General features: G+C 59.2%; 1 protein-coding gene across 5 annotated transcripts in view; it reads right to left on the bottom strand.

Moving 5' to 3' along the window:
• Positions 1-1,439: 1,439 nt before the first annotated feature.
• The window catches only part of KLHL26 (kelch like family member 26), a 33,425-nt gene continuing 19,887 nt past the window's right edge, over positions 1,440-14,977 (bottom strand). The window contains exons 2-4 of one of the 5 annotated variants that reach the window (XM_055236461.1): positions 7,036-7,218; positions 4,151-4,289; positions 1,440-2,711 (exon numbers count right to left, since the gene is read on the bottom strand). In XM_055236461.1, coding sequence (XP_055092436.1) covers positions 2,679-2,711; positions 4,151-4,289; positions 7,036-7,218 — 355 coding nt within the window. In that variant the 3' untranslated portion in view covers positions 1,440-2,678. Of the gene's footprint in view, positions 4,377-7,035; positions 7,219-11,985; positions 12,084-14,977 lie in introns of all 5 variants that reach the window. The other 4 variants (XM_055236460.2, XM_055236459.2, XM_055236458.1 and 1 more) reach the window with 4 other exon arrangements.

Genomic DNA, 14,977 nt, shown 5'->3' with positions numbered 1-14,977 from the left:
GTGTGAGCTTGTGTTTCACCGTGTGCGGGTGAGCATGTGAGCGCGTTGCAATGTGTGAGTATGGGCAAACATGCGTGTGCAGGCATGCATGAGCACGGCCATGTGAATGTGCGTGTTGCGGCATGCATGTGCAGGTGTGTACGTGAGCATAAGTGAGTGTGCGCAGGCATATTCTGCCTCTGAAGGACACAAACGTTCACAAAGTGAAGATTCAAGCCAGTTTCTGCTAAATTAAAAACAGCTTTTTTGTGTTTAAAGTTTACAATACGAAAAATAATTTTCCTTTCTTGGGGGGATGCAGCGGGGGAGGCTGAGGGAGGGGCAGGGGGCCCCACGAACATTCCATGAGCCAGCCTAGACGGTTATGCACAATCGATCCGGTTAGATACAGCAGCGCCCCCCGCCTTGGGCCGGCGCCCCTGTCAGCTCGTTGGGGACAAGATGTTCTGAGGTGTGAGCTGATCCGGGGGACTTGCAGCTGGCAAAGCTTCTCACTGCCCCTCTGAAGGGGCCATGCCTCCAGTGGGGAAGGATTCTCTTTGGGGGATCTCAGGTCGGGGGGTGAGGCTGGAATGTTCTGGTAAGTCCCCAAGGAACTCAGCTTTCGTTTCAATGCCCCTGACAGTGTGAGCTTCTTTTAGGTTCCCAACCATGTTCCTATTTTAGCACTGTCCACCCCCTCAGCCTCTAGTGTTACCCCAGCCCCGATGGCTGCCACACAGGAGCGCCAGGCATGCAGGCGCAGCAACTTACGCAGATCCATGTGTGTGTGATATCCCAGGGCCTCCCTTCTAGGAAGGCCATCCGGAAACATCAGGCTTTCTCCACTAACCTGCAACTGATAAGTGGCCTGCTCTGGGCAGCCCAGTTCATAGTTTGGCCGGCCATGATGAGAGTAGGGGGCTGAAGGCTCTTCCAAAGTGCCAAGGTGGGCCGGGCATGGTGGCTCACACCTGTAATCCCAGCACTTTGGGAGGCAGAGGCAGGTGGATCACCTGAGGTCAAGAGTTCAAGGCCAGCCTGGCCAACATGATGAAACCCTGTCTCTACTAAAAATACAAAAATTAGCCGGGTGTGGTGGTGTGTGTCTGTAATCCTGGCTACTTGGGAGGCTGAAGCAGATGAATTGCTTGAACCCAGGAGGCAGAGGTTGCAGTGAGCCGCGATCACACCACTGCACTCCAGCCTGGGTGACAGAGCGAGGCTCCGTCTCAAAAAAACAAAAAAACCAACAACAAAAAATGCCAGGGTGAAAGTCCTGGCCACACTTTCTGCTGCCTCTGCACCCCTGAGCCAAAGCCCAGCCCCCTGCCAACTCCTCTGAAAGGCTGGAAAAGGCTGAGGCGGGGGAGAGGAGCCCCCAGACATGCGGAGGACACACGAGGAATCTGTGACCAATCAGACCCGAGCCGCACAAGCTCAGTGCTGGGCCGGCTCCATCTCTTCACCATAACATTTTTATTAAATAAAGGGAAATATTAGGAGACGACGTCTGCTAAGATAGGAGGTTAATTCTTTACATGGTGAGTGGGTCACAGAGACAAGACATCAATCGTCTGTTAGCAGCGAGAGAGACACTTTAAGTTGCCCCAAGAGTACAAATCCCATCTATGAGACAACAGTGCTGGCTTCTTAAAACAAACAAACAAAAAACACAGTAAAACCAATCAAAAAGAAAAGGTTTAGAGGTTCAGACATTAAAACAAATGTGGCCAGAGATGCCACAGAGCCCTTGAAGGGAAAGGCCTCACTGCTGGCTCCGTAGCAATGTTGACCCAAAAACAGGGCAGGCCAGGGAGTGGCGGGGTGCAAAGGGGTGGAAAGCAGGGAGGAGAAAAAAGACGCCCCACCAGATCTGCGGCAAGTGACACTATGGGATTCTGAAGTTAGCGTTGCCCTCCAATTGCGGGAAGGGGACCGCCCGGCCAACAGGGCAAATGCAGAGGGCCGGGATGTCTCAGCCAGTTAAGGCCCCACAAGATGCTCAGTGCCAAATGGAAGGTCCAAAGCCCCTAAGGACCGTTTCTAGAAGTTGATATGGTTTTTCCTCCGGAAAGCAGATGAAAACAGGAACTGAGACATGACCAGGGCCTCCCCTCAGCAGCTTGGGATGGGGGAAGGAGGGCACCCCAGGGGAGGCAGACACGTGCCCTCGTCCTCCACCCACCCCAAACCAGGGGCTTCTAAGACACCTCTCACTGCTCCTGGAGGTCCGTGTGTTATGGACGTTTCGGGTGAGTTTATTTTAAAAACACGCGCACAGGAGACTTGGAAGGAGGGTGAGTCATATACCACCGACTTTGGGTTCAATGCTGATGAGCTCACATCTGAATGCCTGAAACCGTGGGGGCTGGGAGGCGGTAAAGAAGTGAGATGGAGCTGCACGGGGACCGCCTGGAGACCTGGGATTCCACCCGCCAGCCCGCGGGGACTCGGGGGCCAGGCGAGGAAACCACCCCAGGGACGAATTTGCCGCCACCACGTCAGACGCTTCGCAGGCAGGCTCCCTTGGATGGACTCGGAGCCAGGATCTGCTTTGGGAAGGAGGGAGGGAGGGACCCCTGGGAGGGGGGCTTATCAACACGGCAGGCCCCTCAAGGGCAGCCTGGGCGAAGGAGGGCACTGGGGTTCTCAGGCAGACGTGCACTCGCCAAGCCCCACTTGGAGACAACATTCGGTCAGGCCAGGGTCCTGGGGGTCTTGAGGGCTACCTCCTGGTCCCGGCCCGGGGCAGCAGGACGGGGGCGCAGGCTATGCCCGCGAAGGACTCCGGGAAGTGCAGGTCCCGCTCCCACTCGTCGGTGTCCGTGTTGTACACCTGTACGATGCCCGTGACGTTGTTGAGCCGCCAGTTGTAGCCCCCGACAATGTAGATCTTCCTCTCCAGCAGGCAGCAGCCGGCCTCTGACTGGCCGGCCCGCATGGGGCTCACGCTGGTCCACTGGTCCGTCTCGGGCACATAGTACTCCACAGCCAGCACGTCGAAGCAGCGGTCCACGTGGTCCATGCGGCCCCCGAGGGCATAGATGCGGCCGCCGGCGCCCACCATGGCGTGCAGCACGCGGGGTTCGCTCATGGGTGCCTTGAACTCCCACTGGTCGGCCACGGGGTCGTAGCAGTGCAGGGCCTTCTTGTCCTCCACTGAGATCCCGTAGCCACCCGAGATGTAGAGGCGGCCCCCTGAGGCGGCCCCAGCGTGGCCCCAGGTACGGCGCTTCAGCGAGCAGGCATAGCCCCACTCATTGCGCCGGGGGCAGTACCGCTCCACGGAGGCCAGGCTGCCGGCTCGGTTGCGGCCGCCCGTGGCATACACCATGCCGCACAGCACGTTCAGCTGGAACTGGATGCGGCTCTCCTGCATGGCCTGCAGGCGCAGCCAGCGATTCAGGTGGGGGTCGTAGCGGTAGCAGGCGTCCACTGCGCCCTCGCCGCTGCGGTACTGCAGGTGCTGGCCCCCCGCCACGTACACAAAATTGTCCAGCACGGCCACGCACGTGTGGCTGCAGCCTACCTCCATCTCCGTGAGCTCGCGGAAGTGGCGGGCGCCCGGCTCGGGCAGCTGGTAGACCTTGCTGCTGACCAAGCGGTCGCTGTCGGTGTAGGGCGTGCCGCCGAAGGTGACCAGCGAGGGCACGTCCGAGCGCACGGCGGTGCGCGGAGACTGCATCTCGTGCTGCCGGAAGGGCAGCACCTGGTAGTTGAAGGCCTCCAGCAGGTACTGGCGGCACAGCACGTCCTCCACCATGATGTCCAGCGTCTGCACGCTGTCCACCAGCTCGGACGACTGCATGAGCGGGAAGCGAATGTGGCAGAGCACGTGGCTGGCGCGCGGCCGCCGGGCCGGGTCATGCTGCAGCCAGCGGACGGCTGCGCGGAACAGGTCGATCTCGGCGCAGCTCTGCAGCCGGTTGCTCTGCAGGAAGAAGACCAGGCGCTCCAGCGGCAGGCGCAGGAAGTCCTCCTCCTCAGCGATCTGCAGGAAGTGCCGGAAGGTGAAGGCATCCACCGACTCCCGCAGCGAGGCCAGGCTGAAGGTGGTGGCCATCTGGCCGATGTTGAGGCAGGTCTCCACGCTCATGGCCGCCTTCAGGAACTCCTCGCACAGCTCCACCACGGGCAGCATCTGCAAGAACACAGCCGCGCCCAGCACGTCCTGCACACAGTCCAGGTCCAGTGTCACCTCAGCGCTGTAGGCGAAGTCGATGATGTGCCGCAGGCCACGGGCCGACACGCCCTTCAGCTCGATGATGTCCTGGCTTGCCTCCCGCATGCCGCCAGTGAACATAGCCCTGAAAGGCAGAAACACAACGTGTGGCTCGCAGTGGCTGAGGGGTGTTTTGGCCAGCCAGGAATGATCTGGCCTGGGGAACAGTGGCCTGGGGACACAGAACACAGGGCACAGCCAGCAAGAGGAAAGTAGGCGGAATGCCCATTAAAAACATGGAAAGGGGCCGGGCGCAGTGGCTCATGCCTGTAATCCCAGCACTTTGGGAAGCCAAGGCGGGTGGATCACGAGGTCAGGATATTGAGACCACAGCACTGCACTCCAGCCTGGGCGACAGAGTGAGACTCGGTCGCACACACACACAAAAAACATGCAAAGGCTGGGCGCAGTGGCTCATGCCTGTAATCCTAGCACTTTGGGAGGCCGAGGTGGGTGCATCACCTGATGTCAGGAGTTCAAGACCAGCCTGGAGGTTGCAGTGAGCCGAGATCATGCCTCTGCACTGCAGCCTGGACAACAAGAGTGAGATTCCATCTCAAACAAACAAAAAAACAAAAAAAACATGCAAAAAAAAAAGACAGATTTTGAATCCACCCAAGCCATGCATCTTCCTATAAATAGCAACTCCCTGCTTGGCCCCTCTGCAGAGGACCCTGCCCCTGCCCCTTCATGACTAGATCATGTTGGAGCTGCAGGAGCGGTGGCCCGGGTCAGCCTCACCCACAATGTGCCTGGTGGGGGTGCGGTTAGAGGGGCCAGGTATGGCAGTGCAGGATGAGAACACACCCTGTGGCTCTGGGGACAGATCTGCAGCCCCACTTGACACCTGAGCCCAGGAACTGCAAGGCCAGTGCTCTGGAGGTGCCGTGCACCACAGTTCAGCCCTCACCTTGTTCACTGACCTAAGCAGGCAGCTCTGACGTGCCCAGCCTGAGTCTCAACAACCATCATGTGAAGAGGGGAAGGTAATGAGGGTCCCCAGGAATGAAGCCCCCACCAGGAGGCTGTGCTGGGGTGACTGCTGTCTCCAGAGACAGGCTCAGGTGGTTGGGGAAGCGCCTCCCACCCAACAGCTATGTCCCCAGCCTCCATTGAGACCCGAGCTCCGCCCTTGTACTGCTGTGCTCTGGGAGGCAGCACATGAGAGTGGGAGGGGACACAGGCCCCCATGAGGGAGGGCAGTGGGGAGGCACAGGGTTCTAGGTCACAGTTCCCCTACAGCATTTAGGGTGTTCCCCAACAGAAGAGGGGAGAGCACCCCAGCTCCAGGGGAATGGGTAGTTCCTTCCAGGGGGCGCAATGGCATGGCATAGTAACTCGCACTCCTGCCAGTGCACCTCCCCTGATGGCCGTCCGAGGAGGAGGGAACATCCCTTGTGCATTTGACCCACAGAGGCCTGTCCCCTAGTCTTGCACCTCATGTGAGCCAGGCTCAGGGCTACAGGGGCAAGGACAGCTGCCAGGGCGCTATTTCGGGGCCGCCCACTGACATCTGCCCAACGAGCCGCTCTTCAGCATCTCTGAGCGGTCCAAGAGCAGTAAGTACGCTGCCAGCTCCCCAGACCCTGCCCCGCTTGTCCCCACGGGTCCCCGCTGGCCCTCGGGCATGATGCGATGAAGGCAGAGGCGGTCGCGGGCGACAAGAGGGAGCTTTGCCTTTTAAGGTCTCGCTGGCTGCAGTGCCAGCACAGGGGAGCCTTTAAAGGGCATTGCTGGCTGGGCTGGCCCACCCGTCCCCAAATCCAGAATAAAAATAGAAGCGGCGCCCCAGTTGGCTCGGCTGCGGCGGCCCCCACAACAGCCTCATTGAGCCCACGGGGCAGGCAGCCCGGGCCTCGGGGAACGTGTGGCTGAACGGCACACCTGGGTTGGGGCCTGGGAACCTCCCCAGGGCTGCCCAGCTCTCTCTGGCGGGGTCACTGCCTGGCAGGAAGGAGGCTCACCTGCTGGTCACCCAGGGAGGGAGACCACTCAGCCCTGCAACAGCCCCCAGCTGGCGAGGAGAATGCACCCCCCACCCCACAGCCCTGCTCTGTGGTGCTCTCACTTCTGGCCCGGCCACGGCACAGGGACAGACAGACAGTGCCCGCCATGGCTTCTGTCACATGGGGGAAGCGCCCACAGCTCAGGGCGACAGGGAGGAGAACTCATCTGGGCTCATCTGAGCCCAGGACATGGTGTTGGCAGACACAGGGTCCCTGCGGCCCTCGATGCCCCTCCAGTCCCCCAGCTGTCCTGCTCCAGGTGTCCTGAGGGGATGCCCTGAGGGCAGGGGCTTGTGACTGTTTCACTCTCATCCCTGCTGCATCCCAAGGACTAGAATAGTGCCTGGCATACAGCAGGCATCAAGTAAAGACAGATTGGGCTGGGCGCGGTGGCTCACGCCTATAATCCCAGCACTTTGGGAGGCCGAAGCAGGTGGATCACGAGGTCAGGAGATCAAGACCATTCTGGCTAACATGGTGAAACCCCGTCTCTACTAAAAATGTAAAAAATTAGCCAGGTGTGGTGGCATGCACCTGTAGTCCCAGCTACTCGGGAGGCTGAGGCAGGAGAATCGCTTGAACCCAGGAGGCGGAGGTTGCAGTTAGCCGAGATTGTGCCACTGTACTCCAGCCTGGGCAACAGCGTGAGACTCCATCTCAAAAAAAAAAAAAAAAAAAAGAAGAGCAGCCAGCACCAGCTGTTCTCCCTCGAAGCCATCCCTGGGTAGCACTGAGACAAGCCCCCTTTAGAAAGTGGGTGCCATCTGCCCTGTCCCTGTCCCCACAGGCAGCCGCCCCTCCCAGCTGCCCGGGGCCAGCGCTTACCTGAAGTAGTCGCTGCAGGCAGCCAGGACGACCTTGTGTGCAGGAAAGGCCTCTCTGTTAATAGTCAGCACAACATCGAGGAGCTGGCCCTGAGCACGGAGAGTGGCCAGGCCCTGCAGGAGGCTGGTGCTGTGGCTGGGCGCCGAGAAGGTGCACTTGAGGGCCCCGTTCTTGTCGGCCATGCTGCGGGGAAAGCAGAGGTGGGGACATGGCCCAGAGGTTCACACACACACTATGACCTTGAACAGAACACTCAGTGCAAGAAGCCAGGCATAGGCCAGGTGCGGTGGCTCACGCTTGTAATCCCAGAACTTTGGGAGGCTGAGGCGGGTGGATCACGAGGTCAGGAGATCAAGACCACAGTGAAATCCCGTCTCTACTAAAAATACAAAAAAAAATTAGCCGGGCGTGGTGGCGGGCACCTGTAGTCCCAGCTGCTCGGAGAGGCTGAGGCAGGAGAATGGCGTGAACCCGGGAGGCGGAGCTTGCAGTGAGCCGAGATTGCGCCACTGCACTCCAGCCTGGGTGACAGAGCGAGACTCTGTCTCAAAAAAAAAAAAAAAAAAGAAGCCAGACACAAAAGGCCGCGCTATGTATGACTCCGCTGACGTGAAATGCCCAGAACAGGCAAATCCGCAGAGACAGGAAGCAGATGGGTGCCACCAAGGGCTGGGGGGGGGAGGGGGGAGTGACTGCTGATGGGGTGGGGTCTCCTTTTGGAGGGATGAGAATGTTCTGGAACTAGACAGAGGTGGTGTTTGCACACCACTGTGAATCTACTAAATGCCACTGAATTGTCCACTTTCAGACAGTTTTATGTCACGTGAATTTCACTTCAATAAAAAAACCAAAGGACACATGGGAGCCTTCTCGAGTCCCCTGCAAGCCCTGCCACAGCCCCTCGCACCCCAGAGTATACGAGCCCTCTGTGGTCCAGCCCCCACTGCCCCTACTGCCCCCTCATCCCCTCTTCTCCAGCCCCACCACCCCTTTGCTATTTCATTTGGGGAAACTGTTGAACGGATCAATGAATGAATAGCCTAGGAGCTATTAACACACCACTTCTTCCTCAGAACACAACAGAGGGTGGACCCTGGTGCCACCTCCAGGATCAGTCCCCTCCAAGACCGCCACCCCCACTGGGCTGAGGCACCCTGCTCTGTCCTGATGTCCTCTGCCCTCTGGAATTTGCTCTCCCATTCCTGGGACCCACGCCTGCCCGTAAGCAAGGGCCAGGAATGTGGGCACTGATCTTTCCAAGAAAGCGGGAGGAGACGGAAGGCTCCTTGGCTCCACTGCCAGCCAGCCCCAAAACCACAGTGGGCATTAAAGAGCCAACATCAAACACAGGGCGCACAGTGGGCACTCAGTCAACATAGCAGCTGCCACCGGAGGTCCCTGACCTCCCCCTCCGGCCACCCTTCCAGAGACCCTTGGGAAAGGGTGAGTGATCAAGACAAACTGCTGGGGAGAGGGGCTGCAGGGCCAGGAGCTGACCACAGCCCTGCCTGGCAGAGAAGTTGCCCAAGCCCCAGCCCTGCCTGTAAGGCGCTCCATGTCCTAGAGGGTGGGGACATAGCACGAAGGACCCAGTGTGGGGCCTGTGCTCAGTGGAAAGCCTTTGAGTCCCTGGGGAGGCAGGACATATGCTACTCAGAGCCCAATGCCACGGTCATCTAGGCTGGCCAGCAATGCTGTGGTGCTGGGGGTGCTGGAGCCCGGACCTGGTGTTTGCCTGGGAGGGTCGGGGTGCAGCCTTCTGAAAGCTGAGGAGGGTGGGGAAGGAAAGGGGTCCAGGTGCACCCTGAGACTCTGGCTTGTCCCTGTGGCCTTTCCCCTGCCAAGTGGAGGGGACGCTCACCTCCACTCCTCCCTTCCTCCCCTCCCCACACATCCGCCCCAATCGCACTTGACCAGGCTGCTGCCGTGAGCCAAGCCTCGGCTCTTTTCCCTAGACCCATGACAGATCCACAGTTCTGAGGCTAGTGAGGAGCATGTCACAGGCTCATGGGCCGCCCTCCCCTATCCAGCCCCCAACAGGGGCCCAGCACCTGCCTGGACATCTCCAGGGGCAGGGTCTCGTTGCTTCCATGAATGCCATGCCCTCTCTGCGACGGGTGTCCAGGCTGTCTGGGGCCAAAGCTGCATCCTGCATGTGCCTCTGAGGACACTCAAGGTGACCACATCTCTCCTTGTCCCCAGCTTGCCTCACTGGCTTTGCAAACTCCTCTTCCCTGCCCATGCGTGCAGGGATGCAGCATAAATGAGACAAAGTAAGCCCTGTCCTCATGGGCACGCGGTCCAGGCAATGGGGACCAAAAGGGGTCAGATCACCCAGAATCAGCTTTGTGTTGCAGCTGTGGCAAGGGTTGTGCCATTGGGCTCTGGGTGACCCCTGCTGGCCTTTCTGTGGACACTTTGTCTCCCAGAAGTATGCATGAGCCTTGCCAGCCTTTGCCATTTTGATTTTGGTCTGGCTTTTCCTTAGAAGTTCAAGGAGATTTGGGGGGAGGGATGGGAGGACTTCTTGTGCCTCCTGTAAAGCCCTTGGAGGCAGGTGTGCATGTGTACATTTTCATCAGAAGAAACACGTCGCACTGGGGCAAGTTCATCATGGGGCCACTCAGTCCTTAGGAGCATATTTACCATGCTCTTCCATATATAAAGAGCATCAAGAAATCAATACAAATTAGCCAGGCATGCTGGCATGAGCCTGTGTTCCCAGCTACTTGGGAGGCTGAGGTGGGAGGATCACTTGAGCTCAGGAGGTGGAGGCTGCAGTGAGCCATGTTTGTGCCACTGCACTCCAGCCTGGGCGACAGAGCGAGATCGAAAGATGCACAAAGAATGTGGGCTGATGGTTCCCAGGAAAGCAAGCAGAGCTGGCTGGAAAGACGTAAGAGTCAGTCTCGCAGTCAGGGAAGCACACTCTCGGGGGGGCTTATGAAGCAAGGTGACCCCCAGGAAGGCAGCTGGGTAGACCCAGCAACACTCTAAACACTCACGTCCTTTACCCAACAACTCTATTTCTGAAACTTACCCAAATACCATCTCTAGGGGCCACAGACGAGAAATAAGCTAACCACCCTTAGAGGAGAACCGTGGAATCACAGCACCTTCTGAGTGAGGGCTGCCCTATAGACTGGTGAGGAGGCTGACACATCTTGGGGAAGATGTTGCATGCAGGGGATGATGTCAAGGCTGCAGGAGGAAGGAAGAGGCAGAGTGCACACAGTGGGATGCTATTTGGGCTCAAAGTGCCACACACATGCATCTGCCCATGAGTGCACAGAACATACCTGGAGAACTAAGAAGTTGGACAGAGAGGAACTCCCTCTGGGGAGGAGAGGGGCTGCTGCCCTGCCCCCTGCTATTCTGATGACTGAGGAATAGGAAACCAGGGAGGTGGGCCAGTGTTCCAAGCATGGGATCTCTGGGTTCCCCAGCAAGCAGAGAGGGTGCCCGGAACCCAGAAGGCAGGATCAGTTCAGCTGGCTAGCAGGGCATCTCAGAGGAGACATCGGGGCCAGCAGCCTGGGCCAAGCCAGCTCTGCTTAGCTGGGAACTCAGCAGTCACTCAACCACCCAGGCCTCAGCTACAAAGCAGGGGCAAATGATCGTCCAGATCCCCAGCCCTGGGGCCGCTGGAGGATGAGATGAGCAAACGCAGAGCCCTGGGACCCAGGCTGCCACTAGCACGTGACGACTACACACTCAGAGAATTTGGATGCTCCCATCTGGAATTTAGGACACCCCAGGCCCAGAAAGCAGGGTGAGGCCCATCCACTGCTGGTTACAGGGCACAGGGCCCATGCTGGACCAAAGAGGGGAGGAAGCAGCTTGTCCTCCCCAGGCCTCCTCCTCATGCCCCGGTGATGCCTGACATGTTCCACATGGCTATTTCCTTCCTCTCATCTTAGGGATGGGACAACTGTCCCTGAGGCCCCTGACGTCATCCTCACTGCCGCCCCTGTGAAACCAAACCCACCCCGCTGCAGCCCCTCTTGGGGAACTCAGGGAGGGAGGACGCCAGTAGGGGCAGGAGTCCCCCAGCCTGGATGGAGAAGCGAGACACAGCCTGGGCGGAGGTGGGCAGGCGGAGGAGGAGGGAGGGCCGGGGCCAGCGCTGATGACTAAGGTCCTCTCCAGCCGGCCACTGGGAGGAGGGGAAGGACCCATTACTCAGGCCGGTCCAGACAGGGGGCGGCCGGCACGGCGGGGCCACAGGCCCCCAGGAAGGCGGTGGCCCTGAGCTGGTCCGAGTCTCCAGACGGCCACTCGAGTCACGGTCACCCGCACGTGAGTCATCGGAGCCAATGCGTCAGCAGCCCCAGCCAGGGCCGTCTCAAGAGGCCATTGCTGCCCGCCCTGGCTGCACCCTCTGCCCGAATCTGGCCTCTGAGTGGCCACACGCCCCCGCTACAGGCCTAGCCCGGGCTAGGGGCCATTCTGATACCCGCTTGCAGCTGTATCCCCCCAGCAATGTCATCGGGCACCCTGGCCAGGCCCAGGCCTGTGCTGGACCCGAGGACATGCCCAGGTCTGCCCTGGCGACACCACCCCTGCTCCTCTCAGATGTCCCAGTGCAGGGATGTGCTGGGGCTGACATCAAGGGAGCCTGGGTGGGGTAAACTCCCCCAGGTGGACCGCCTGTTATGGGATTCCTGAGATCTCCAAGGCTTGCCCCAGGGCCACCTGCTCGCTACTGAAACACCCTGTGGAGGCTCCTTCCCTCCCCACGCTGTTCCTTCGTGCAGCCCTCGAACCCTCGCCTGAGAGTCTGCTCTGGGGGAACCCAGCCCAAAGCATGATGGCCTCGTGGGGGAGGTCACAGGAAGCTCAGAGTTGCAGAGGCTGAGGCCAGGCACCCTAGGGATGAAGCCTCGTGGGAGGATCAGGAGCAGGGGGAGGTGGGGGCTGCCTAGGGAGAGAACAGTGAGGGGCACGCACCTGTCAGGGCAGGCACCCCTCCTCCGGCCCCAGGCTGGCCTCATCTCCATGGTCGGCTTCCCAACCCACGAGAAGTGATCCAAAGCCCTAGAACAGTTCTTTTCATTGGAATGTCCAAAAAGAAAAAAAAAGGGCAAGAACAAGAAAGAATTTCATGGAAACATTTCTTTGGGGTTTTGTAAAATCCTTTCCCACCCCCACGCGGAGCCCAGCGCTCGGGCCAGAACGGAGCCTGCCGGCATTGCCCCTCATAGGCGGTTCTGACGCGCACAGTCCCTCACTTCCCCTCAAAGAGGAGAGCACTTCCACTTTCCAAGCCAATTCTGGTTTTATTGTCCATGTGGCTCGAAAGAGCACAGCAGCGCAGCACAGCTGGTTGGCTCCCACCCCGGCTGATGCGATGCCGCCCCAGGGTCCCGGTGCATGGGTGGGGAAGAGGCTGTACTTCAGGGGACAGCAGGGGACGCCAGGGCCGGCTGAGAAGCCACTGCCCACTCCCTAGCGTCTCTCCCAGCCAGTCCCAGGCTGACAACTGGACCAAGACCATCCTGAGAGCTTTGTCTGAGATCCAGCAAGAGAGGGAAACAGAGACTTGGAGAGAGAATGACAGAGACTTAGAGAGAGGGGACAGAGACCCAGAGGGGAACCGGGACCCAGAGAAAGAAAAACAGGACCCAGAGAGAAGGGGACAGATACCCAGAGAGAGAGAAACAAATTCAGAGATAAAGGGACAGAGACTTAGAGGGTACAGAGACCCAGAGGGGAACAGGGACCCAGAGAAAGGTTGACAGAGACGCAGAGAAAAGGAGATAGAGACGTAGAGAGAGGGGGACAGGGACCCAGAGAAAGGGAGAGGGAGAGACAGAGGCCCAGCAAGAGGAGGAGAAAAAAACCCAGAGAGAGAGGAAGACAGATACCTAGAGACAGGGAGACAGAGACCCAGAGAGAGGGAGACGGAGAGAGAGACCCAGAGGGAGAGGGAAAGAGAGACTTCAGCAAGAGGGAGAGAAAGAGACCCAGAGAGAGAGGAAGACAGAGACCCAGGGAGAGAGGGAGACAGAGACCCAGAGAGACAGGGAGAGAGACAGAGACCCAGGGAGAGAGAGACAGAGACCCAGAGAGACAGGGAGAGAGATACAGGGAAAGAGGAACAGAGAGCCAGTGAAAGGAGGGGAAACAGAGATGGTGGGAGGGGTGGGGGTGACAGTGACCAGGCAGTGTGGGTGTGGAAGGTGGTGTGGGGCTCGAGTGCCAGAGCTGTGGGGGGCCTGGAATCCCACCACCAACCTCTCAGCCTCACAGCCACCACCCTACTCTCCAACCACGCTGACACCTTCTCTCATGACCCTTCCCACCCACTCTGACCTCACCAAGCAGGCACAGGTCTTCACACGCAGCCTCACAAATCCCCAGCAGCCAGGGAGGTCACAGGCTCAGTATCCCTCTCCAAGATGGGAACACCGAGGCCCAGGGTGCCCCTGCTCCCCCACCACCCCCACCCCTGGCCACCAGCAGCTGCAGTCCTCGCTGGCTCTTGGGCACGTGCCTCGAGGGTAAAAGGTGCAGAAAGGCAGGGTCCCACCCGTTCCACAAAGGCAGCTCCCCCAGTACTGTTGCCATGGTGACCACAATGTTTCACAGCACTGGGGACTGCTCCCAGCCCACAGGATGGAGTGGCTGGGTTCCCGCACCTCATGCTGGCCCTCAAACGCTCCGGCCCCCATGCTCACGTCAGCAAGCTTTCCCGTGGGACAACTCAGAGGCCCCTGAGGCCCGGCCACCCTGCTTCTCCCCCAGACTGCCCAAGGCTACTTCCTGGGGTTATCCCTCCTGATAAAGGGCCGCCTCTTCCAAGGCACCTGCTGTTCTCTGCCTCCCTCAGCTCCCGTGGGAGGGGAGGAAAGATAATGGCTTCTGCATGGACAAGCGGGACAGCCCAGGAGCGGGTGCAGGGCCCCACCGCAGTGTCCCAGCAGGCCAGGACACTCAGCCACTGACAGACCCAGAGACTGGGACACAGGGACAGAGATGGGGAGACAGAGACCCAGAAACAGAGGGACAGGGACACAAAGATGGCGACAGAGACAAAGAGACAGAGACACAGAGACAGGGAGACAGAGACCCAGATATGGAGACACAGAGACTCAGAGACACAGAGACTCAGAGACAGGGAGACAGAGACCTAGAGACTCAGAGACAGGGAGACACAGACCCAGGGAGAGGGAGACAGAGACCCAGAGATGGAGACAGAGACCCAGAGATGAAGACACAGAGACTCAGAGATAGGGAGACACAGACCCAGAGACAGGGAGACAGAGACTCCAACCACACTGATACCTTCTCTCATGACCCTTGTCTCATGACAGAGACAGGGAGACACAGACCCAGAGACAGGGAGACAGAGATCCAGGGACAGGGAGACAGAGATCCAGAGACAGAGGGACAGAGACCCAGAGACAGGGAGACAGAGACCCAGAGACAAAGGGACAGAGACTCAGAGATAGGGAGACAGAGATCCAGAGACAGAGGGACAGAGATGCAGAAACAGAGGGACAGAGACTCAGAGACAGAGATGCAAAGACAGAAGGACAGAGACCCAGAGACAGGGAGACAGAGACCCAGGGAGACAGGGACAGAGACTCAGAGACAGGGAGACAGAGACTGCAGCTCAGGGGCCACCAGGGTGCAGCTGTCTGTGTCTCCCTCCTGCTTGACATGCTGATTTTCTCCAACATCTTCACGAATCATTTCAAACAAGAACCCACCACTCCCGCCGTGTGCTGGGAGGGCAGGCATGCTGGGCAGGCCAGGCAGGGTCAGAGCCACCCTAACCCCGCAGCCTCCCCACCCACCCACCCTCAAGCCTCCTCCAAGAGCCCCGTGCTACTGAGGCAGACAGGGCTCGCCATGAGCTGCACCTGTTGGCCCAACTCACACAGCGTCCTGCATGGATGCCCTCTGACCCCTGCGAAGGACGCCCTGGCCTTCCCCT

This window comes from Symphalangus syndactylus, chromosome 13, assembly GCF_028878055.3.
Source record: "Symphalangus syndactylus isolate Jambi chromosome 13, NHGRI_mSymSyn1-v2.1_pri, whole genome shotgun sequence".
Lineage (NCBI taxonomy): Eukaryota > Metazoa > Chordata > Mammalia > Primates > Hylobatidae > Symphalangus > Symphalangus syndactylus.
This window is presented reverse-complemented; position numbering and strand designations above follow the sequence as displayed.